The sequence below is a fragment of the Clupea harengus genome, chromosome 8 (genome assembly GCF_900700415.2).
Source record: "Clupea harengus chromosome 8, Ch_v2.0.2, whole genome shotgun sequence".
Classification (NCBI taxonomy): Eukaryota; Metazoa; Chordata; class Actinopteri; order Clupeiformes; family Clupeidae; genus Clupea; species Clupea harengus.
The window spans coordinates 13,954,709-13,980,500 of record NC_045159.1 but is presented as its reverse complement, the minus strand read 5'-3'; the positions used below and the strand labels follow the sequence as shown (position 1 = coordinate 13,980,500).

At 42.5% G+C, this 25,792-nt stretch overlaps 2 protein-coding genes across 3 annotated transcripts in view; one reads left to right on the top strand and one right to left on the bottom strand.

The window, feature by feature from the left end:
* The window catches only part of slc13a2 (solute carrier family 13 member 2), a 15,075-nt gene extending 2,771 nt beyond the window's left edge, over positions 1–12,304 (top strand). The window contains exons 5-13 of one of the 2 annotated variants that reach the window (XM_042708478.1): positions 255–441; positions 658–780; positions 927–1,133; positions 1,696–1,880; positions 2,180–2,295; positions 2,737–2,898; positions 3,399–3,536; positions 3,821–4,016; positions 12,285–12,304. In XM_042708478.1, the coding sequence (XP_042564412.1) occupies positions 255–441; positions 658–780; positions 927–1,133; positions 1,696–1,880; positions 2,180–2,295; positions 2,737–2,898; positions 3,399–3,536; positions 3,821–3,955 (1,253 nt within the window). In that variant the 3' untranslated portion in view covers positions 3,956–4,016; positions 12,285–12,304. Of the gene's footprint in view, positions 1–254; positions 442–657; positions 781–926; positions 1,134–1,695; positions 1,881–2,179; positions 2,296–2,736; positions 2,899–3,398; positions 3,537–3,820; positions 4,018–4,085; positions 4,787–12,284 lie in introns of those variants that run through there. The other variant, XM_031571974.2, reaches the window with a different exon arrangement.
* Positions 6,624–25,792, bottom strand: unc119b (unc-119 homolog b (C. elegans)). Its single transcript, XM_031571975.2, has 5 exons — positions 25,271–25,792; positions 9,134–9,247; positions 8,845–8,938; positions 7,985–8,157; positions 6,624–7,346 (listed from the first exon to the last, which is right to left on the bottom strand). Exons 1-5 carry the CDS (start codon positions 25,563–25,565, stop codon positions 7,234–7,236), a joined length of 789 nt encoding a protein of 262 aa, XP_031427835.1. The 5' UTR covers positions 25,566–25,792; the 3' UTR covers positions 6,624–7,233.

Genomic DNA, 25,792 nt, shown 5'->3' with positions numbered 1-25,792 from the left:
TTTTACAACAAGCATTCTGTGAAAAACTGAATGTAGATAACAGTCTCCTAGGCTCCTCCTTAGGCTGATTTCTTGGGTTGTTTAACAGTAGCATGCAGTAAAATATCCTGGAAAACTCAGGGTGGGTTAATGATTCATCTTGCCTGATACCTTTAGATGGTTAGATCATTCTAATTAAACACATAGTTTCTTTAAATCCATGCACTAACTAATAACTCCCGGACCTACACCCCTTTGCCTCCCAATCCCTTCAGAATCCAAAAGGGATGAGGAGATTGGTATCGAGTCGGCTCTGGAGAGCAGGAGGAAGGCGCGGGAGCAGAAGTACCTGGAGCTGTCCAAAGGGATGAGCCTGAGTGTTTGTTACTCTGCCAGCATCGGGGGCACCGCGACCCTCACAGGCACCACCCCCAACCTCATCTTGAAAGGCCAGCTGGATGAGTAAGATCCCTTACCTGTTCTCCTGCAACCTTTTTGCATACTGTTACCAGACATCAGTGATTAGTGCAAACATACCTACAGACATACCTACAGATACTACTATTAATTTACTATAGATTTGCTTATTTGGAGGAAATACATTGTTTGGCATTTTTGTCTGATACCCATCCATACACACACCTACATTCTAACTGTGGTGATTTGTGTGTCTTAAAGCATCTATCCTGATAACAACGACATCATCAACTTTGCGAGCTGGTTTGGCTTTGCCTTCCCCAACATGCTGGTGATGCTTGTCCTCTCATGGCTGTGGCTGCAGTTCATGTATCTGGGCTTTAAGTAAGTCTCACTCCCCTTACTGTCAGACACCCAAATGATGAGTTGAGTTGTTCTCCTGATGTTGAGTCAGAACCATTACACCATTTGATTCATCTGACCTTTTGACCGTTTGGTTCATTTGATATGACTGTCTATGTTTCTAACAGCATGAAGAAGTCCTTTGGCTGTGGCTCCAAGAATGAGGGAGACAAGGAGGCCTACAAGGTGATGCAGAACGAGTACAAGAAGCTGGGGCGCATGAAGTTTGCTGAGGGGGCTGTGCTCACCATCTTTGTGCTCCTGGTGGTGCTGTGGTTTACCAGGGAGCCAGGGTTCATGCCTGGATGGGCCAGCGCGGTCTTCAAGGGCGGAGAGTGAGTAGCCAACAAGTGCATATACTTCCAAACAGTGTCACGCGAGTGTGTGTATTATGTGAGGCAGGCGTGCTAGCAAGGAGGCTAAAACCCAGTGTCTGTCGCTAGCATGTCTCTTAAGATGTCGGGAGTGACGTTTACTCACTGCACACCACTGTATCCACTGGCTACCATTATACCCCTAAACCTGACTCCCAATCTGGGTCATGGCACCAGTGTTACCTGGATTGGGTAGACAAGCACAGTCCCGCATCGGACTCAAACTCACAACCTCGGACATGGCAGAGGGGGGTGCTAGCAAGGAGGCTAAAACCCATGGGTGCTAGTGTATGTCGCTAGCACATTTCTTAAGGTGTCAGGAACTGTACCTGCTGCTATCTGCAGGTGTTAGCATTGCACCCACTGGCTGCCGTTACACTTGCTTACAGCTATCTTGGTTTTGTGTATTGTTTGTGTACAGTTTCAACAGTGCTGTTGTTCACGTTGCCTGAATATTGGTAAATGACAAATCTAAGTAAATCAAAAAAGATCTGATATTCCACCTACCCCCTTTTTTCCACAGTTTTGTCACAGATGGAACCGTGGCCATCTTCATGTCATCCCTGTTCTTCATCATCCCCTCTAAATTGCCAAGGTTTTCATGTTCAGGAAGCAACAAGAATGACAATAGTGGCAACAGTGATAGGGACAGTGATAGTGATAGTGAAGGTGACAGTAATGAAGAGGACAAAAAGACAAAAAAAGCAGGTAAGGTGATTAAGGTTTGAAGCACTGAGATTAAGTCTTACAATGCTAACTACCGTATGCTAAATGCTGTGAGGCTGTTTTGGGATTTTGGGAAGTGATGTGAAAATGATTAGCTCGTTTCATGATATGCAGGTATATTATATGTCAATCCTCAAATACGTGTTTCTGATTACATCTAACCTGTCAGTACTTTTGTACACATTCTAATGTCCTAGCAATGTCTCTACTGCAATGTTTTTCAATGTTTGAGGCATGTGAATGCACTGAAGCTAAAAGCTGCTTCTTCTGCCCTGCTGCAGGAAAAAAGCTGAAGGCTCCAGCGGCTTTGCTGACGTGGGATGTGGTACACGAGCGCATGCCCTGGAACATCGTCCTGCTGCTGGGTGGAGGCTTCGCACTGGCCAGCGGGAGTGAGGTGAGGGCCGAGGGCCACTGTTCACACATGTGCTCATGTTGATGACTCTCTGTTCTTTCACAAGGGTGATCCAATTAGCAGCCGGATCCTAGATGAATCCACCAGATAAGGGGGACACTTCTCAGTCCCGAATTAGCTGCCATCTGTTGTTATTCTACGTACTTAAACATAAATGTCTCACATGAATCTATTTTTCAGTGTCTTTTGTCTCCAAAGCAGCTCACAGCACAATTACAATGTACATTTTTATCAGTGGTGGCTCCCTCTGAGCCCTGATGAGGCTAGCACATCCCTGTACATCTGATTGAAAAGACAGACACATGTAACACTGGCATAAGTACAGGCAATCCAGGCAACGGTTAGGTTTCATACCGGTTCTTCCATGTTATATAACGAAGGAGTTGTCTGTCTGTCTGTCTGTCCACCTCTATCTCTGACCAGGCCTCTGGACTGTCCAAATGGCTGGGGGAGAGCCTGGCGCCACTGCAGCAGATCCCACCGTTCGCCATCTCCCTGCTGCTGTGCCTGCTGGTGGGGACTTTCACCGAGTGCTCCAGCAACACAGCCACCACCACCCTCTTCCTGCCCATCCTCGCCTCCATGGTAAGGCCATTTCTCTGCCCCCCATCCTGTGTCCTTTGTGCCCAGTGAGGAAAACACATCAACAAAGTCTTACGTGCTTTTGGTTTCCATAGCAGAAATAAGTGTGGTGTGTGAAATGGGTTTCTGTCTGTGATCCTAAATATTTAGTTGCACAGTGGACACATTGAAATAATGATAATTAAAATGTATTTGTATCTTTTTTGATGGAATACATTTCATGGGGTAACGATGCATTTAAAAACAATCAAGAAATATTGTACTTTGAGAGTACTAATAATTAATTAATATCCATCATATATTTTCAGTATGTGTTAATATGTGTCTGTACATAAATAATCAGATGAAACATACAACCGCTGATCATAATGATGGTGACCTATTCATTCCTAGCCAGCAGGAAGTGCTGAAACAGTTTGTAATGACACAGGTTTTGTTTAACTTGTTATGTTGAAACTGTGAGCTAAAGCCAGTCCATGGTGTCTCGTGTCTTTCTCTCTCAGGCCACTACCATTAAACTCCACCCACTTTACGTCATGCTGCCCTGCACCGTTGCCGCTTCATTGGCCTTCATGCTGCCAGTGGCCACGCCCCCGAACGCCATCGCCTTCTCCTATGGCAACCTCAAAGTCGTTGACATGGTGAGAGCATCACGCAGTCACAGAGCAGAAACCCAGTTAGGTGTGGAAGCCAAGCTACGTATCACAGCAGGACACTTCCTTTGCAGAGAGAGATAGCTTAATTGTCAGAAGTCCAGAAATTCCTAAAAATGCATTGAGAATGTAATGTCATCATCAGCCATCAGCCATCAGCCCTCCCGTCACCCCTGACAGCATGTTGCTGCCAAGTCTATTATCATGTAAGCATGGCAGGCCATGCTGTCCTGTGTATTTTTGTAACACTTGTGTTTGATCTCCTTCTGCAGGCAAAGGCAGGCTGCATTCTGAATGTGATTGGAATCCTCTCCATCAACTTGGGTATAAACACTTGGGGCAAAGCCATGTTCCAGCTGGACACCTTTCCTGTGTGGGCCTACAACACATCCAAGCCTGGTATATGAACCAAGAAGATGATTACTGCTACACTGCCAAAATGGAAACGGAGAGAGAGAGAGAGAGAGAGTAAGGAAGGAAGGAAGGAAGGAAGGAAGAAAGAAAGAAAGAAAAGAAGGAAGTGAGAAAGAAACAAACAGAGAGAGAGAGAGTAAGTAAGTATGGATGAAAGAAAGAAAGAAAGAAAGAGAGAGAGAAAGAAAGAAAGAAAGTGTTAGATGTATAAAAGACAAAGCGCAGAGAAAAAAATCACTTTGTATTTATTAACTTTTTCCATTCTTGTGTGTTTCATCCTTGATGATAAAACCTGATATAATGGCATAAAAAAATGATCAAGGATGACGAACATGAGGTTCAAAGGTTAACATGGTGTTTATTGCTACAGGATTAGTGGCTTGTAAGCCTGTGTATCTAACCGAGTCAAATCTAAGGATTACGTAGCTGCTAAAACGCAGCAGTGAGATCCGCTGAGTGGTTTAATATAAATCACATGTATTGATAAAAGATTCGTTTTACAGTTAGCTTTGGTCCTTTTGGGAACTAATAAATCACCAGTGATGTTAAATTATGAACCAGGGACAAAGTGCTGACACTATAAAGATACCACCATTTTAATATCTTAATAGATAAACTATTATGAGCATCTGACTTTTTATGATTGCTTAAAAAGAACAACAGTGTCAGCGAAAACAAAACGCTCAAGCTGGTTCCCTTAAGGTACAATGTTTCCTTGAGGAAACTAAATGAAATGTTGTATGTAGTTTTATAATATGTGGCCATCTTATTTAATGTCAATGTCAATAAACTCTTGTAAATAAACAACAGTTGTAAAAGTTCCAGTAAGAGTTCACACTCATTACTTTGGATGCATTAGTCGCCTGTGCTGCCACCTGGGTATGTGGCATCTGCTCTTGTGCCATTCAGTTCTATTTAGTCAGTGGGCTATACAACAATGGTACTGTGTGATCATAAACAGATTTGTAATATGAAGAGATAATTGCCAGAGGACTTGTAAAGAGCATGGTCTGATGTTTATGTCGATCACTAAAATGGAGGCAAAGGTTCATCAGTCGTTGTCTTCCAATGCAGGTGAAACCATGATTGTAAAGATATTGGACAGGAAGCAAAAACGAGACATTATAAACATTTGACATATCATATCATCACGCACTCTTTTCAGAAATAACCAACCATAAAACAACACTTTTTAACTCAAAAATTCACATTTATTTCCTTTTTAAATCCAAACTGTCCAAAACTTTACATATTTTCAGTTTCTCAAAGTCATTGTACAGTAAATCACAACAATAAATAAAGCTGTTACACATTTGACTAGAAACAGTATTTCAAGTTCATCCATTTTCATTCCCATGGTTTGAGTTGAGTCTTTGAGAACACCCATGCTATTACTGAAATGCTTTTCTCAAACTGTCATCCTAATGTACAACGCACTACATTAAGTGGTTCATAGCTACAACTAAACAATGTAACCAGCACCTGCTATGTACATTGACACAAAGGACCTAACTCACTGGAATGTCAGAGATAGAGAGAGCTAAAAAGAGACAGACAGACAGATAGATAGATAGATAGATAGAAAGCGTGGGAGTAGAGAGAGACAGAAAGATAGAGACAGATAGATATATCGAGAAACTTTAACAGGAAATGTCACTATTTAATATAGAAGCCTAACCCTTTTACAGGATATTTTAAAATAGTTGGTTGTCACATTTTTTATATCGGAGAAGTACAAAAAGTGAGCACTCTAACCAGATTTCAGTCTGATTTGAGGCTTGTAGTTATATTTATTTATTCTATTTTTTTGTCTACTTCTTCCATTCTGCTGTCAAACATAGAGCCACGGAAATCATATTTTACCTGCAATGCATTCGCAGAGATGTGAGATGGAGAAGTTTTAAAAGTTTAAGGTGGATCTCAGTCATTAGTCTGAGTGAAGTTTAACAACTCTTCACATTCTCTTTGCACACTTTTTTGCCTCCCTTTCAAATATTGTGCTTATGCTCTTGTTGGTCTGGATCAAGCTGTTCTTTAAAACAAGTAATGTCAAAATGACAAAAAAATGAACAAACACGTTATCAAAATATATCTAACGCAACACAAGTATATCAAATAATGTGTCGTTTGTATCCCCCCCATTTCAGAGAATACTTGAGAAAATTATGCAGAATTTCATGATGGAGGTGAATATAACTAAAACATCGGTACTCATATATATCTGAATATACTTCCCTCACGTCAACCATTGCAGAGCAACTATTAACACACACAAGCATATACATTCCTCAGTCACAGACATGGATACATACATAAGTAACACACACAAACGTACATACACACACACACACACACACACACACACACACACACACACACACACACACACACACACACACACACACACACACACACACACACACACACAGTGGGGCAGTCACTTACAGATCAAGTAATAGGTTTATTCTTCGAAATCCCAGAACTACTCCAATGGCTCCAAACGTACATACACACACACACACACACACACACACACACACACACACACACACACACACACACACACACACACACACACACACACACACACACACACACACACACAAACACACACACACACACACACACACACACACACACAGTGGGGCAGTCACTTACAGATCAAGTAATAGGTTTATTCTTCGAAATCCCAGAACTACTCCAATGGAAAGTTGGAATGTAACCTCCACTGTCATAATAACCAAAGAACCAGTCACAGTGCATTGTCCTTCACACACAAAACCCTTAACAAACTCTTAGCATGAATCATCCCTATCCCTCATACACACTTTGATCTTGTGTACTACACTGGGTCCCACTTAAGGACTTCCATGCGTGCTGGTGTTTCGTGATTGATGGCAGTGGATGACTATCAAGAGTCGATATGTACAAGTAAAAGTGTGACTAAAAGCTGTGTTGCCTGTCACTAGCCCCCAGGTCACCACAAAAACAGCCTTGTGGGCTTTTTTTCTTTTCTCCATTGGATGTCAGTGAGTCAAAGTGGTGGAGGAAACAAAAATAATGGCTAATGGGTGATGGTGGTGGTGGTGGTGGTGGTGGACACATGGCATATGAGTGGTCCTAAGGTCTTCCCTGACTGCCTACCTACCCTCCCTCCCACTCCCATCCCTACATAGTACACAGACGTCTAGGGGCCCCCTCCCGCTCCCATCCCTACATAGTACACAGACGTCTAGGGGCCCACTCCCATCCCTACATAGTACACAGACGTCTAGGGGGTCCCACTGTAGGAGTAGTCTGCCTTGTTGTGCATGACCAGCTTGTTGTCCACAAAGTAGAAGCTGTCCGATTGTGTCGCGTAAGGGTGAAGCATCATTGCACACACTGAAAAGAAAGGAAATTAACTTGATTAAAGTACAATATACTGACATTTAAGCACAATACGTCACACTGAATTTAATTTAAGTACAATACACTGACGTTAAAATGCAGACAATATATACTGTCAATTCTTCCCCATTCACAACTTTAACAAAAACAGAGAGTTTCCAGGGTTATTCAGACTCCTGTTGTAAATTATGCCAAAAAGCCTTTTGGTTGTGGCCAAGTGAAGAAAACATTGTATACAGGGCAGCTTTGAAATCTCTGGCATCTGATTGTATGTTGAAGCCTAAAGGGAAGTCAATTAAATGCAGAAGTGTTGAATTTCCAACTACGTTGTTACACGGAATGGATTTTAGATGAGATTAAGTCTTTTTCATGATCCTCATTTTTGCGAAAAAATCAGCATGTACGAGGAGTGGCTATTAAATAATGAGACTAATGCTGTAAATTAAATTGTAACGAAGAAAAGTCGTTATACTCGTATAACTAGGATATACTCGTAATAACAGTCTCATTATTTCATAGCCCCACCTATGTTGATTGAGTTTCACACACCCTGAAGAATTTCAGTCCACTAATCCACACCTATTGTATTCCCTTGTTGGCTTAATATGTATATAACATGAACATTCACGCACTGGTCTCATCAGAGAGAGGGGGGAACTCGTAGATGTGCTCGCAGGTGTTCTTGCTGCTGGGGATGCAGAAGCCAAACTCAAAGTCGAAGCTCTTCAGGAGCTGCTCCCGGAAGTAGTGCCTCTCAATCATGCGGAAGTTATTGATGGGGACGTCACCCACGGTGAACTCGACACTTGGGGCGGGAAGAAATGGAAGAGGGACAACAAACAAACAAACAAACAAACAAATAAATAAATAAATACAAACATTTCAGTAGGCCCAAAGCTGTCAGTTAACCATTAATTAACTCATTTCCATCAGCCTACAAGGAAAATGGCTCACTGTGTGTTAGCCTGTTTTATTTCTCTTTCTACTCATAAAGAAGAAAGCAGTGAAAATACATCCTTGATCAGTTATTGAGTGCAACCCAACATAAATGGCTGACATGATTAGCCTAATGCAACAGTGCATCTCTTACTCTGCCCTGGATAGTATTCTTTTCAATTAAAGGCATTGTATATTTGTGTTGTTATTTCCCATCATATTCACTATTTGCATTCCATATCCTGACATGCATCCATGCTTAACTGGGACAAACTACCCCGTGTTGAGCACGCTTCCACTGCTTCCCCTTGCTATTACAGCGTAAATCAGATGCAGACCATTTATTTCAAAATCCTGCAAATAAGCTGCCGTTGTCACTGCCTTTCTGCATTTAGCTTGTAGGCAACAACCAAACTGCAACAGATATAACAATTTTCTATATTCATGCTATCTATTTTTTTCTATGTGTATGCACTACTAGATATAATTATTTTATGTTATAAATTTATGTCCGTCAGTGTTTCACAATGCATTCGTACGACTTCTTCAGACTTACGTGGCTCCGACTTGGCGTAGTTTCAGGAACGCAGGGGTGAACTGGTACCGTACAAAACGCCCCGCATTGGGGTCAACAAGCTTGTCTGCCTTGTCTGAAAAAAAACCCCACAACAATGCACAAGATTATTTACTGCTGCTGACTACAAATTACAACTACTGGCAAGAAAAAATTGAAATAACAATGTAACCAATAATAATAATAATAGAAATAACAGTGTTCTAAGCCAGTCCTTTGTTAAGCACAGAGTTACGTGCAGGACAGAAATGAGAAAACACAGTGGACTCACTGGCGGATGGAGGCTTGGTGATCTCAAACAAGACTGTGCCCGTCTCCAAGTCACGGATCTTGAATCTTGTGAAGTCAATGTCGTACACATTGTCCTCTGGACCACACAGGTAGTCTGTGGAACATTAGCAGGGTAATGATCAGGACAGGGCCAAGCTTACATCCTTAAAGGGTAATCACTTCAATGAAAACAACACCATCAGATGCTGAACTCAATGGAATTAAATCAGAAATCCGATTGCTGCATGAATGTTATTTAAGAAAGAATGACAAAGAATTGATCATGTTCATATTACGTTTACATTCATCAATTCTGATGAAGATAAAGGAATGTTTGTGCAGGTAACTGTGATGAAACTGGTATAAAAACAGCCATAACTCTTTAATCCTTAATGTTTCCCAATACTCCAAGCCACCTGTCATGCAATTTATCACACAAATACTGTACACATTCACCTCAAACACACACGCACTCATACAGCACATACACGCATACACACACAGACACAGACACAGACACAGACACACACACACACACACACACACACACACACACACACACACACAGAGACACACACACACACACACACACTCATACAGCATCTACACACACACACACACACACACACATTTCTGCTCAGCTATTTCCAAGTCACTACAGGTGGTACATGTACTTAACATTCACTCCCTTGCCTTGCGGGTGAAATGGTAGCGGCAGTAGGCAGCAGCAGCAGCCCGAGTATTCTCCAGATGGACTTTACTGTCTGAACCCCCAAAAAATGTAATGTGTGGGCTATGCTTTTCTAATTATTTAATTATATTATTATGTTTTTTATATGTAATTATGCTTTTGTGCTGTGGGTAAAATCACACAGCCCAATCTGCATGAAGGTTTGTCTTTGCATTAGATATGCACAGAAGCAGAGGTACAGTGCGCATCCTCTTGGCAAGAGGCCTTAAAAATATGTTGATGTAGCATATTTGTGGCATAGAGTGCAGTGTCCAAGCTCTACATTAATCCCTGATCTACATGTCTAATCGTACCGACAACCGCTGCAGGCATACTGTAACTTTCACACCAGTGTGAAGCCATTTTTCAGTAACAACGTAAACAGTCGCGCAAGGGATTAGAAATGTTGATATGCCACTTGTAACATCACTACAGATACAAAATGACTAAATGTAACAAAAGGAAGCAATGAATACAGAACAAAGGACAATAAAGACTTGCCAAATGACACAATTTAACAACGGATATGCTTGGAATGAGAGTGGAAAGCATTGATCTGACGCTCAAGGGGTGTTTGGAGACACAAATAAAAGTCAACAAATAGATACCAAACTCTAGATGTTTGGATTCTGCTGTGCCACAGGACTGAGTGGCACTCCGGTGCTCACATGGGAGGCTTAGTGGCACCTCCCGCGGGGCACGTGGTGCGCGTGCCTCCCCCGGGCTTCCTCTCCAGCCCTAGGCTGAGATTAGGGGCCTAAGTGGCTTAGGCCGTCTCAGCGTCACAGGGGCAGATTGGGAGGCGATCAGCGGATTTGGGCGCCGCAGCTCCTGTGCACCTCGCTCTGCCACCACCACCAGCAGCAGCACAGGAGAGTGAGGTGATGTAACACTGGGCTTTGACTGGGTTCGCTAGGGGACAGGGGTAAGGAGGCAGGACAACTGTGCTACAAGCCAACACACACACGCACACACTCTTGGACATACACACATAACATGCATTCACAAACATACACACACATCAACCAGCAACACCACACACACACAAACACACACACACACACACACATACACACACCACACACACAGGATTAAATATTGAACTGTCAGAAGTGTATGATGCATAATATATTAGGAGTTTTTGGTTTGATCTCAATAGAGTGAAACTGCCAAGGGGATGCCATATACAGTGTGTGATCTCTACAAGGTACCGTATGCACTGTACAAGGACAAGGACAAGGACATGTGCAATGCGGACGCAATGACATAATGAAGTAATAACAATACCTGGACTTCTGCCAAGTTCTAGTGAAAAGTCACACAAGTTAAATGCAAGTACAAAGACACTAGGAATAGCAAAGCGCATTGAAGTCAAAATCCATAAATACCCACAGGGAACCGTCAGGAATATGACCATACACTTTTTGGCCTGAAGTTGTATCTCTTGCTACACTGTCAGAGGGCTGGGTCTAACAATACCAACCTGAAAGTAGATTCCGTTTTGTTGGGAAATTGACCATATTCAGACTAAGGTCTTCTACTGTCACCCATTTAATCTCAGCACTTAAGCTCTTCGGTGACTGCAGAAAGTTGCTGACTAAAAGTACATTTCCAGAAATAACCTCTCCTCACAGTAAGTCAGTCAGTCAGTCAGTCAGGAGGTAATTGGCTATGACACTCCTAGGCTGACTGTAATTACACAGCTACTTCAGAGTCGCTTCCCAGTTAAGGCTACAGGTGGTTCCACGTTGAACAATGCACTCAGACTCACACCATATATGGGGAGCTACGCCTGTAACCACTACCAGAAAAAATGAGACCTGTATTCTGTAGTGGAAGATATTCCTACTCTTAAATGGGGAGAATTTTATAATACTCTGTAAAAATAAAGCAGGTTGCATAGAGACTTACAGTAGAGAGATCACAGCGTTGGACCCAGACAGAACAACTGATGTAGTGGCAGATTTATATTCCTGACGACAATAACTAGAGAGCCCTGAAACATGAAACCGTTTCAAAAGGTGCTAATGCAAAACCAGATTTAAGCACATAATTATAAACACAGACAAATGCAAAACAGAAAGTGTTTCATGCTTTGGTGGTTCAAATAGACGTGTGTGTGTCCTGCCTCCCTCTTCACTCCTAACAGCTTACTCGTCATACACTGTCTGTTTGTTCCCATCACAGGCTCTCTCCTGTCCTCCACATTAGCAAAACATTAGCTGTAACACAGAGTAGGAACATTCCTTCATACTCTGTTTTTTTCACCCCTGTGAGGGATTCACATGGCCTGCATCCAACAGATCCATTTACTGGCAAGGAAATGGAAACTCAGATAGAGAGAGAGAGAGATAGAGAGAGACAGAGAGAGCGAGAGGGAGAGAGAGATAGAGAGAGAGAGAAATAGAGAGAGACAGAGAAAGAGAGAGAGAGAGAGAGAGAGGGAGACAGAGAGAGAGAGTTGGTTTGCACGGTCTCTGTGAGGGTAGTAGGGATCGGACAGTCACGTGTTGATCTGTCCATCTGTCCAACCTACTGCCCACTATGTTATCATGAGGCACGCTGGACAGTGCAGTGCACTGCAGGGGCTGATTATCTATCCCTCAGCACGAGGGATTCACACGAGGGAGGGCAGCATTAGAAGGAGTGTACAGACTTATCAGTAGCCTGCTGGATGCTATGAAATGAAACCAGGGAGCCCATTTCACAAAGAAGGTTTTATTTGGCTGAAATCCCCTAACACATAATGAAAACTTTCACAGTGTGCGTGTCTGTGTGTATCGAGGGCAGAAATCTCTGCTTTTAGATTCATGGAATAGTAAAACAGTTAGTGCTTAGAATGCTGTGATATGCTCTATGCAATATTAGCTTTGAGTGTGAGGTCAGGATTTTTGCCAAAGAGTGGAAACACATGCAGTTCTCAAACACTGAAAGATATCAGAAAAAAAGTCCATCCAGTGGTCCAGTCGTTCTATGGCCTTATTCTGGCGGTTCCTCTGCAGGTGGCTTGTCTTCAGACAGGAAGCCAGGAGAGTTACCGGGGGTACCACCAGAGGGACCCTTCCCTCACTCACACAGACATCACACTACTTCTCAGGCTCAAACAGCCTCAGGTCAACACAGGATGTTCTTTCAATCACAGGGATGATCATCTAATCAGATAGGAACCAAAGAAAGAGAAAGAGAAGAAAAATGCTGGGCTTGTTAATCCCATAGGTGCACTCCTGCAGAACCGCAGCTAATGGGGTCAGCCAACACAGGGCTGAAGAAGAGGAGAAATACCTACACCGAGTAGTTGTCCAGACATCTGGAGACACAATGGTAGGCAGGTGGATAGGATGTTTAAGGTAAAGATCTAAAGGCAAGCGTGGCTAACTGAATTACACTGCAAAGCCTTAATGACCCCAAGTGGAGAGTTGTGGCGGTGAGATCGGTCTCGTGGATAGACTGGGGTACAGGAGCAAGGCCAGGAGGGTCAAAACATCCTTAACCCCACCTGCTGTGGCCGTTGCTCTCACCTTCTCTTTGCCTTCCTATTCTAATAGTTCTTGGAAAAAACTCACTATAAATCAAATCTGAATCTGGATCTACCAAAGATCTGCCATCAGTACAGGCAACAACAAAAGCATAGCTATATACAACTGAAAACCACAGAGGACTATAGAGATGCCTTTTTTGTCACACACAAGGAGAGCAGTATTCCCATATCGATTCAACCCGAGGAAAAGTGCACCCAGCTGTTCTCTTGCATGTACAATTGAGTTACTGTTCATCCTGTTGGCTCCGTCATGGCAACTATGAGTCTTAATAGAATGATTTGTCTGCTTCGCTTGCTGCCTTGTCTAGTGTTATGAAACAGGGGGCTCTAAACCGGAGACCAAACCAATGCTAACATCCAGTCTCAAGAGTGTTTAATCTGCCCTTAGGGAAGTCCTCACTGAAGTACTTCAGTATCAGGTGAGATCACAACAGGAGACCTTTACCTGTCTATTCAGGCACACATAGCAGGTTACTTTACTTATCCGTAATTATGTACTGTGTTCTTTTTTATTATTATATATACACACAAGCACATTTTTATTTATCCTTATTTTTCATTTGAATGTTCTTTTTGCTTTTATTTATGTAAAACACATTGAATTGCCTCTGTGTATGAAATTATCTATATAAATAAACGTGCCTTGCCTTCCCTTCCCGTCATACAGATGAATAGAAAGGTGGAGCAATACTCCGCAGGACTACATCATACGGCACAAGGGATGCATTGCATTTTAATCTAAAGGAAAAATGGAATCCTTCACTAGTTATTTGAATACCCTATGGGCCCATTCACAGATGGCCTACAACAAAACCCAGAATTCAAAACATGCAGAGTACTGCAGACAGACTAACAAGGTTATGACGTTACAGGTTGGTTCACTGCATAAACAGGAAGTACTGATGAAGACATGTGTAACCACGAGAACATTTGTCACCACAACCCACGAAAAGATACAACTTCACAACAGTTTAGACTACATTCAGCCCATCATCATATGATTGGTTCATGAAACTATTTAGGCAACTGGTTTGAAATATTTAGGAAAGTAGAGGGAGAATGGACAAGGATTTTCTGAACTAGCACCACAACCTAATGTATATGATATGTGAGTGATTGAAAAGCGATGTGATTATCACAGCATGTGAAAGGACCACTAGGCTATCAGCCAATATTCAAGAGCCAGCAATACTTAACAGCTAGACCTCACATTTGTCATTGAAATGATAATGAGCATTAAGATCTGCATTTCGATAGTTCAATAATAGTCTTTGCATATTTTCCCAATACATGTTTCGTTGGAACAATTTGGCCTTAGGTGTGAATAGAGTGTCCTGTCCAGTATTTTCTATCTAACCTTAACCAGTGGTTGTGGCTGAGGCGCTCACAGACTACTTAGAGTCGTGAACTAACTAAAACTGACATACGTGAAGTCTTCTCGAGGTCTATCTTGAGGTGTATCTGTTGTTGTCTCTGGTAGTGGCATTTATTCTAACCCATCATGAGTATGCAGGGGGGTGGCTCTGGAACGCCAGACACCACTGTTGAGCCTTCTGGAGGTGCCATGGGCCTGATTCAACAAAACACTGATGAAGGAAAACCCAGTGAAATGCTCACAAAGGCAGCCTTGTTGTTGTTCTATGGTTGAGCAGTGATGTTGTTGTTTATCAGTTGTGGGCTACAGGCAGCGCATGTTGTACTGTGAAGGAGCGCCTTTACCGATCCCAGGTACAACATGCAGTGCATGTTGCGGCTGTCGTCAGCCAGTTGTGCGTTGCTGTTGTTTCCTGCTGCTCAGGATCTATGGATGGGAAGTTGTTATATTTGTTAGGGTATTGGATATGAGCACTTGCATGTGACAGTGAGAGGATTGGCCGCTGTGGGAAGACCCCAACCAATAGCACGAAGAAATTAACATCTTTCCTGTGTGTAACTAAAAATAATCCTAACCCTACCTCATACCTGGTGTACATATGGCCAGCTTAGGCTAATAGAGGGAGGGAGGTACTTCCTAACTACTAGCGCTTAGCGAAGAAACATACAAGGATTCCTTCTCATGTCTGACTGACTCCTGTTTGTTTCAGTTGTTGTAGCTTTAAAGGTGCAGTCAGCAATTTCAAGCCAATCAAATTCAGCAAGTTGCTCCTCATGGTCCTCTAGCTGTCAGTTCAGTGTGTGTGCTCAAAAAAACTCCGGTCTTCGTACATAGTCCTGGCTCTGGAAATGGCAAACAAACACAGTGGTTCGGACCGAGCACTAAAGCATTCCAGCCAATCAAGCATGGAAGGGCGGGGTGGGATTTGACTGGCTGTTCAACTCAAATAATAATAGCAAAGTACAGGTGGCCTTTGCAGATTAAAAACTGAAAAGGAGTCATCTATTTTTTTTATGCGTTTCATCCATCAAAGGTCAGACTACGGAGCTCTTATGACTAAAGGACTGTATAAAAAAATAAGCATCAACACACCGACACTTATATTTCTTTGTAGAAAGAAAAAGCATCTTAAAGAACAAACAAGTCACAGATGTCACATGACCACACACGAAGCAACCTCAAAAGGCACTTTTTGAGTCACGACTCAAAGGTCTCGCTTAAACCTCAAAGCAGGAGGCTGCACTAGACACTGTCTGAACCTCAAGTTTCACAACAAATTGAAAACATCAGCTTGGAAAAGAGAGGGGACCACAAAACAAGTAACTGTAAGACAGAGATACGGTTGGATAAAGAGAGGTCGATATGACTGGATTGTTTGAAACCATTTCTAGTGAGCCCTACATTTTGTGCTAGTTCAGCTTATTGTTTGGGTTGACAGTATGGTATATATCAAGCTCTTGTGTTATTTAGCGTTAGGACACTCCCTGTCGCTTGAAGTGATTGGTATGTTTATGGAGTGTGTGATACTGGCACAGCATTAACCTACAGATTATTGACCTGTTGGCCTCCATGTTAGCCTGTTCGCTGTGTGATAATAATATTGCCCTGCAGGTTAAGTGTGCATGAATGGTGCATCTCCACAGGGGTGGAATGAATTTGAATATTTTAAATAATAACCCCCCACACACACACACACACACACACACACACACACACATACACTCTCTCTATCGCTCTCTCTCTCTCTCTCTCTCTCTCTCTCACACACACATACACATGCGTAATGAGTACATGTGAGGCGGTGGCCCACCAGCCCTCTCACACCTCAGCAGCGTGGACACTGTCTGGCTCTGACACGGTCACCTAGCAACATGCCTTTTAACACCACCGTGGGATGCTGGTGCGCTGTCTTCCTCTTCCTCATATCTCTCCATCAGGATTTATTCCACACAATCGCAAAAGAACACGGAGCAGAATGAACAACAAAGAGCCACACAACGTAGGGAAAACTATCGGGAAAAAATTAACCATTGAACAACATGTGACATTAAAAAGACATAAAAAAAATTAATACAAGGAGACCAAAAATGTTATCTCTGAAGAGAGTGCCAACTTTAGACATGGCAGTCGTCAGTTGATCAATATACTGAAATTATCATTCCAGTAATGTTGGCACCAGATGGAGTCTGTGATTGAATTTTAAACAACTCATCATGTGAAATTCATCAGAAGGCATTTGACAGTTCAAAAGCCATTTTGACCCTATTCAAAGTCACTGAAACCATTTTCTTCAGTCCTGCTACGTCTGTGTATACATCTCTGTGTGTGTGTGGGTGGTAGGCGGGTAAAACTAACAGTGTGGGGTGAGCAAGACTATACCTTTTTACCACAGTATCTGAAAACAGATCAAACCATTCAACATAGACATATTTTTTACATGATTTTAAATGGTTCTTGCTTTAGAATTCATTAAGAATGAACCCATCCAATAACTGTAAACCACCAGATGGGTAATCAAAAGCTGAGAACATGACATAATAACAATAAAAGAAATCAGAGCTCTCCAGGGGGTTTCTACAGCGATTCCCAGACGTGTAATAACAAGTAATTTAGCACATTTATTAAAAACTGCTAAATGTGCCATTAAAACATATCTGTATTTCATCAGTGTTGTACCATCTGGGAACTGTGTTGATAATGGGAAAAGAACATGGAGTCCATACACTGTTCACTGCCATAGCAAATGGAGTGTAGTTTCCCCAAACAAATTTGCCTCTGTGTGTGTCTAAACCTCTCGCCTCTGTGTTCAAACGCAGTTTCTGTCTGACAGCTGGGCTTCACTTTTGAATGTTGATGAGATTTAGAACATTTCATGCTCATGGTGTGACTGCCCCGTTTTCTAATGCTGGGAGGATCTGATGGGGATTATGTCTGGTCCCGCTTCACTTGAATAGGTCTCTACAAACAATCAATACATATTATTTGGATAGGCCACTACAAACTATTGATCAACAATAAATCTGTTGGCATTTACTTGAAAATGGGGGACAAATGGATTTAGGATTAAGATTAGGGTCAGGTTATGACAATTGACAATTGACAGTTTAATGAACATCTATAAAGACATCAATGATTTCTGACCATTAGATCACAGGTTATTTTTAGAATACGAAGTAAATATCATTTGAACAGAAAAATCGTTTAAGGTAATTGTCTAAGGTCACAATTAGGTCACCATCCTCTCAGCCTCCATGTGACTGAGAAAGGAACATGATATACAGTATATATGGAAGCTCCTAAAGCAACCCAAAGCTATATGGCCTGATCGACAACTCTCTGAGATAGGCATCATTTTCTTTATGACTGTCAGGTGGACATTTTCTGAATGTCTTCGTATAGCTACTCTCCCTTTTGATGGCAAAGTTTGTAATACACTAATTAAATCTACATTCTAGGCCAAACACCTTTCGACCCACAAACTGGAGCTAATGTATCACGGTGGGTCAGCATCCTAGAATGGAGAGCCTCTCCATCATTTTCTCAGTAAATGTGGAGCAATGGAAATAATATCCATGGCATTGCTGGCAGCTCTGTTGATCCAGGTCTTCTGTGAAGCTATTTTTATTTGGATAAATTGGAGCTCATGTTCAGATTTCGATGTGTTGTTGAATTTAGAGAAACTGCATTGCCAGGGCTCTCAGTGGTGGTGACTAACAATTGGGAACAACAAAGGCAAAATATGCAGGCATTTATTCAAAAATGTGTACTTTCAGAAAGCATTGAGGTCTCATCTCCAGCTACATAAAGCCAAACACACACGGGAATGGAGAAGAGCGGGAGCGAAGAGAGTGCATGCCAGCCAACTTAAAGATTACACAAACACTCCCTCTCTCTCTCCCTTGGATCAATGACAACCCAATCTTGTTTAACGCACGGCGAAGCTGGGTCACTGTAAATTAGGCATGAAGGCACCACTGGAAATACACTGCCATTATATAATGGACAGTTTGGAACCAGTGAGCTCGGGGCTACGGCCGCTTCGGGGACCGTGCTGTGGCATCGGCACGACGACAAATCACACAGGAGGCCAGTCAGTCAAGGCAGATATGTTAGCCACAGGCAGATGGCAATGCCTGTCACTTCTATTTACCATTCAGCTGTAACAACAAGGCCTAGGCGCACATAGCCTCTCATTTAACCTCTGATAGTATCTGCACAGGCTGGATTTGAAGGTTTGCCTTCTTCACAGTAATTCCAGGGGCTTTGACAATTGAAAAGTCCAGTTGTCCAGACCCAGTTCAGATAGCTTCACATATTTAGCCTGACTAATTACAGCTACATCTACTGGCTTTTCAGACTTTGGCTTGTACCCTTGCAAGTGTGCCATTTGACACACACTTAGTGAAAAGTGTGAGAGAAAAAAACACGTGAAGTAATTAATGATGTCTGCTGAGCCTCAGTGTGAGTAAAGGGTGGAGGAAGGTATTCCAGCCCGATGGAGCTCAACGCCTCTAATCCGGTTTAGCGCTTTGCATAGGAGTAAATCCATCTTATCACAAGACACAGGAAGACCAAAAGGGGAGCTGGGGAGATGGACGAGGACAGTGTGGTGGCAGGCAGGAACAAAGCGAGTGACCAAAAAGAGGTACAAAAAAGCGAGAGAGAAAACTAAACCCAATGAGAGAGAGAGAGAGAGAGGGAGAGAGATATTGTTTTGGCATTGCTATGTGAGCTCCTGAGGGTCCCAATAGAAAAAGACAGGGAGGAATGCAAACGCATGCCTCCATTTTCCAGCAGTACATTGACAGGAAGATAAGACTGTGACACACCAGATCCACTATTACTGTGAACGAGAGAGAGAGAGAGAGAGAGAGAGAGAGAGAGAGAGATATGAAGGGGAAAGAAATCACACTTTTGGTGAGATTCGATGTGCTGTCCGGTTGTGGATCAGCCTAATAATTTATTGCAGAAGGGGATTAAAGACAAATCCAGCTATGAAGTGTGGGTATTATCGCAGTGTTTTGTTATCAATAAAGCCGAGGCCTGAATTGAGCATGGCTCCCCTGGGGCTATATAAGCACAAACACACAGACACACAGACACACACACACACACACTTGCTCGCTCTCTCTCTCTCAAACACACACACGCGTACACACACACACACACACACACACACACACACACACAAACACACAGACTTGCTCTGTCTCTCTCTCAGACACACACACACATACATACACACACCTCAAGGGGGCAATGACAAAATCAGAGGTTGGCAAGATCGCAACAACAACATTAACATAAAACAACATACCCCCACAGACCAGCAGCCTGAATGGGCCTGATGCAGACGGAACTCTCATTGACCTCTAAGGTCAGCACAGCCACATAATGATCCAATCAATGACAAGCCATCACTGATGTATATGGGCTGAACAGGAGCTCAAATTAACTTAAACATGTACTTCCATACTCTATACCTGTAGCGTAGTGTCCTTGTCTGAATCATATCATTCAAAGTAAACATGCAGTAAGCAATGTACTGATATCGTTTTATGAAGTATAGATTATGTTTTATTACAATGAGCAGTACACACATACTGTAAAGACACGTTTCCCATAAGGACCCTATTTTGTGTAGTAGTGGATGCAGTTTTGTCTGCCCTTGTGGAAATGTATGTGATGCATAAAAAACGTCGACTTTCTCTACCTCATGTCATACTAGGCCATACAATTGCTGGTGTTTGCTCCTTAAGGAAGTATGTGTGTGTGTGTGTGTGTGTGTGTGTGTGTGTGTGTGTGTGTGTGTGTGTGTGTGTGTGTGTGTGTGTGTGTGTGTGTGTGTGTGTGTGTGTGTGTGTGTGTGTGTGTGTGTGTGTATGTGTGTGTGTGTGTGTGTGTGTGTGTGTCTGTGTCTGTGTCTGTGTGTGTGTTTTTGTAGAAACCATACAATATCAAATGTGAAGTAGGGTGCTCTGAAGGAAAGTATGGATCTTAAGAAATAGTGAGAAATAAACAGGGCTCAAGTTTGACAGGTTCAACACTATATGTTACCTCAAACCCTCAACTTCTAGCCAAAGTTATAATGAAACCCAGCGATAATTTTTTGTGTGGTTAATTGTAAAGACAATATATGTAGAAATAGATCAGATTGGGAACATTTAAATCCCATAAATCCAGTTTCATGTCATACCAAGACAAAATGCAAAATTACCCTGTGACATTAAAATCTCTTAATTTGTATGACACATCCATCATCAGACATCTGTGCAGACTGTCAGTCACTGCTGGTGCCCCATACTTGTTACATAAAATGTTTGTGTCTGTTACTCTGACTCAAAGCATTCTAATATCACTATGGCAGAATGTCCAGAAGCACCAGAAGCAGCAGGACAGAGGAGGGACAGAGAGGAGGTAATCAGTATCTACGAAACAACTAGTATTTTTATCATTTATCGCAGCAGTCACCACACTCAAGTGGTTTCTATGCAGGCAAGCCTTAAATGGGCCGTTCTTGTCAAACGCAACACCCAACAAGATGGCGACGGTGCGGTTCCATTTTCTGAAATGGATTCCTATTCAACACAGCAGTAATCATGGCCTCTGGCTGACCCCCTGTATTTATCAGGAGCGTCCTGACTATGGCATTGAAGAGCCAATGAACTGTCCACTGCTGTGAGCTGATAACTGAGCCGTGTTTGAAAGACTACATGAAAATCCATTCCAATTAAAATGGATACACTCTGCTCAAAGTGACCAGAAAAAACAAATCAAACAAGAAGTTCTCAGAAAGAATGTGAGCTATAAAATGATACACTAAGACTATGCTATAATGCTATAGATGCTATAAAGACTAAGAGTTAAAGGCAATGGGCCAGAGGCACCCTGTTTACGCCAACAGGTAACCACACATTCTTTCCTTAGGCCAGCATAGTAGAAAAGCATCGCTGTGCTTTTTATGCACACACTGTCTAAGACAATCTGAATGGTGAAGGGACACAGCATTGTGACGATGTAATAGGAAAAATATATCTAAACGGTGAAGTTGTATAGAATTGAGTTAATGTGAAGAACAGGGTTTGAGCATTGGCTAGGACTGGAGGGTACATTTACGTAAAATCTACTACTGTTACACAGGCTACAGTATGTGGACAAATACATAAAATAGCCTCTTAAGGTATACTGGACACACACACTCATGCTAAAACACTTCTGTATGCTAAAGCACTTCGCTGTGTTGGTGCGCGCATTTGTTAAAATAATCCATTCAGGTTAGCAAATGCATTGCATCACCTCTGGGTCAAGAGCAGAGAGAAAACAACTCCAGTGAGTTGCAACACCCAGAGGAACTATTACAGGTTTTCACAGAAACGGAATCACTTATAACGTACCTGTCTACCATGGCAACTGTAAATGTTCCTTTCAGTCCTCTGTGTTAAGGGTCAACCTGGGTGTGTTGTGAAATATCTACAGCACAGCCATTTATCAGATATCAATTGTATTTCTCTTTTAGAGACCACATGGCACTATATTACCCGGACTAACATACTCCCACCACGCTAACCGTAGATTCTGACTTATCGCATCCTTTTCTTTCCTTCTCTCTCCCACTATTAATCTGTCTGTGTTGCAGCCTGTCTTTTCTGTTTTGAAAAAGGGGTAGAAGGCAAAGAAAAGTGTGACATAGATGGTGATAGGGAGAGAAAACTAGAGACAGATATGGGAGATGCTCTGATACAAGTGGAGCCCTTCTCCGATTTCAAGGCCCCCTTGGGAAACTGGCTTTCTACTAGGACTGTAAGGGGAGGGGTCCTATACGGACCCCATGGGTCCCTGTAACCATGGTAAAAGTCTCATGAACAAACACAATATAAGGTTTTGAATAATATATCTAAATATCAAGAAATGTTTTATATTCTTTATATTTACTATACTTATTATATTTAACCTACATGTTGCACATTTTTTTAAAGCAGGATGATGAAGATCACCTAATTCCAGACTTTACTTTAAAGCATATGTTTGTCCAGGCGATCTGGGCTGCGGTCGGATAATCCATTCTATCGTCTTTTCCTTGACCTCGATAGAAAACGTAATCGGGTCAAGGAAAGATGTGAAGTAGAATTCATAAGGAAAGGACTCCGACTGCACTTACACTAGGCTACTAATTATACGAAGATGGGTGTTATTGATGTGGGTCATGTTCTGCAGTGTACCTTATGCTTTAAAATGAAACGAAAGCTCTTTTCCTAAGCATTTCGAGGATTTGACCAGCTCTGATCATGGTTGTCACTTAGATACTTCCGGATCATTTCACTCAGTTAGGACCCTTCCTAAAAAAGACTATTCAAACAGGGGCCTGTAGTCTGCCACCATATGCTGGGCATCAAGTTTCCACATAGTAAATTCGACAGCCTTCGGACAATCAGCAGTTATGAAATAAGAGCATACAAGCTCACTCTGGAAAGCAACAGGATCAGACCCATATCAAAGTCTTGCTGTCTCTGTTATTGTCCTCGTGTTTTGCCATTGATTGTGTTGGAGGATGCAGAAGCAGCTTGCTCTTATGATGGGAAAAGTGAAAGCCTTTTCTATTTACCCTGGGCTGCTCAGGCGCAAGCCCAAGGCAAAGAGGAGTTTTATTTTATTTATTTATTTTATTTTCATATTTCACATCCATGTGACTTGTCTAGTGAGCACCAACTGTTATTAAATACATTATTTCAGATGTTTGATTAGCTTAACTAAAATTCTGTGCAAAACCATTTTTTTTTACAGGAAGGATGCTGTTAGAGAAAAAACACTCCTGCAAGTAAGGAAGAAGCATGAGCTTCAGGGTGATCTCCAACCCCAGAGGCACTTCAGTTAAACATTCAGGTAAAATCCATTTTTACCCATTTGCCCAAAGAAATGTTTAGGCACCTGTTGCATGGCAAAGCCTGCATGCTAAAGTCAGAGGAATCTGTGTGTGTGTGTGTGTGTGTGTGTGTGTGTGTGTGTGTGTGTGTGTGTGTGTGTGTGTGTGTGTGTGTGTGTGTGTGTGTGTGTGTGTGTGAACAAAAGAGCAGGTGAAGAAAAGGCACCTGGACTTAAAAGCAACGGGGCTGAAGAGGTCACTGTCAAGCCTAATCATAGATACCGCATCTTGTTACTCCAAATTATTATTATAATCTTTTGTACAATCAGCCGGCCACGTTATAATTGATCAGCAACATCTTCACTCAAATCAGGGGGGGTTGGGGGGTCCAAATTGTTCCCACTGGGTCTGGTTGGAGGGTGCTTGTGAAGCATGCGTGATCCACATAAGACACTAGAACATTGGAACGTTACTAGAACATGCCCTGAGCAGAGACCATATGTGCCACTGCAACATCCTGATGTTTATCTGCAAGTGCATTTCATGTAAATGAAGGACCTCAGTCATTAAGTCTTAACTTCCTGAGGTGTGTAAGAGATCATTTTGCACGAGGAGTGGCTTCCTGCTGGGTGTTGTGTAAGTCATTATGTGACACTTTAAATACAGTATTATGCAGCCTACTTGCCACCTGTTACCTAACCATTCTTAAGAGTGAAGAGGTAACGAATCAGCTTATCCTTATCCTTTAGCAATGTGCCAGCTATATGAGGAGGAAAAATCTTCTATATGTAATCTGCATGTTTGTGTATGTGAACGTCTATGTGAACCTGTACATTGACAATGACAAAGGATGTGCCAAGGCATTCTTGCTTCAGGCTATGTTAACGGAGAGCTTATCAGTTCCACGCCTGATCTATGCTCATTGCTCTGTGCTTGTTAGCTCGGGCATGCTTTTCCTGCAGTGACCCCTTCACCATAAATAGACTATTGGCATGTTCATTCCACAGCCTAAGGCTCAAAGAAATTATCTCTCAGAGGCCAGTGGTTTTATTCCAGTCAGTGTGATGACATTGGCTACTCAATTCCACAACCAATCTCAAAGGTCAAGCACATGGGAATTCTGATATAGCCTGATAACTTATAGCTGTGATGATTGATAATGTTTATTGTATGGATTGGAACCGGAGTCCGCTTCAAGATCTAGATTAAGTAAAATAAGAGACGACCGTGTAAACATGAATGAATGGTGTCATGATGTATCTTCTTGCTAATTCAATCCCGTTGGCTTCATCTGGATACACTGTACAGGTAGTTTAGATGAAATTGCTTGTGACAGGTGCAGACAATGTGTCACAATACGAGGATGTCCTTTTATGTGTATTAGGATGTGTAAGTTTCGGCTCATCGAAACAGCTACGCATGACTGTCAATGATGCGTTGCCTACCTCACACGACTCACAGGTGAAATGTCTAATTAAGATTAATACAATTTGCTTGAGACACAAATACCTGTATTTGATATGTCGCACTTTGCATCACAACACCGCAACAATTGGCGTGACGCGACAACATGAACCCTGAGGCTGAAGACGTTTTTTACACATTGAATTCTCCCCTGACATGCATTTTACTTACTTTGAGTGATCTTCTCTAAACCCAATACATCGTCGGGCGTAATTATCGTATTTGCCAGCAATTCCTCCTCCATCGTAGCTGGGATCCTACCATCTGTCGTGTTGCAGCCCACCTTGACTTTCATCGCCTCGGCTGTATTGGATTTCGCGTTCGCCTTGTTACCGCGGTTGTTGTGGCTGTTGTTGCTGCTGCCGGTGTCTCCGCTACCGCCGCAACTGCCGGGATTATTACCACCGGACTTCTTAGCGCTAGATGGGTCCTGGCTCTTGCCTGTGTTAGTACAAGAATAGCTCATTATCCGTCCTCCCTCCTCCCCCTCCTCCTGGTCGAGCAAGATACAAAACAGTTACCCTCCCTCACCCTTGCTGAGCAGGTCGCCCGCTTAGTTCTTAATTTAAATCCCTTATTCTCGACGAGCTATCTCCTCAGACTCGACATCCGCACAGACGCACAACGGTCCTCCCACAAATGTTAGTCGGAGTAAGCAACCTCAGGCGGTCCTTGAGAGTCTCATACAATCAC

Coding starts and splice junctions, on each gene's coding strand:
- unc119b (XM_031571975.2), bottom strand. CDS start 25,565: ATGAGCTATTCTTGTACTAACACAGGCAAGAGCCAGGACCCATCTAGC. Junction 9,248..25,270: donor TTTAGAGAAGATCACTCAAA/GTAAGTAAAATG, acceptor AATGTTCCACAG/ACTACCTGTGTGGTCCAGAG. Junction 8,158..8,844: donor CTACGCCAAGTCGGAGCCAC/GTAAGTCTGAAG, acceptor TCCCGCCCCAAG/TGTCGAGTTCACCGTGGGTG.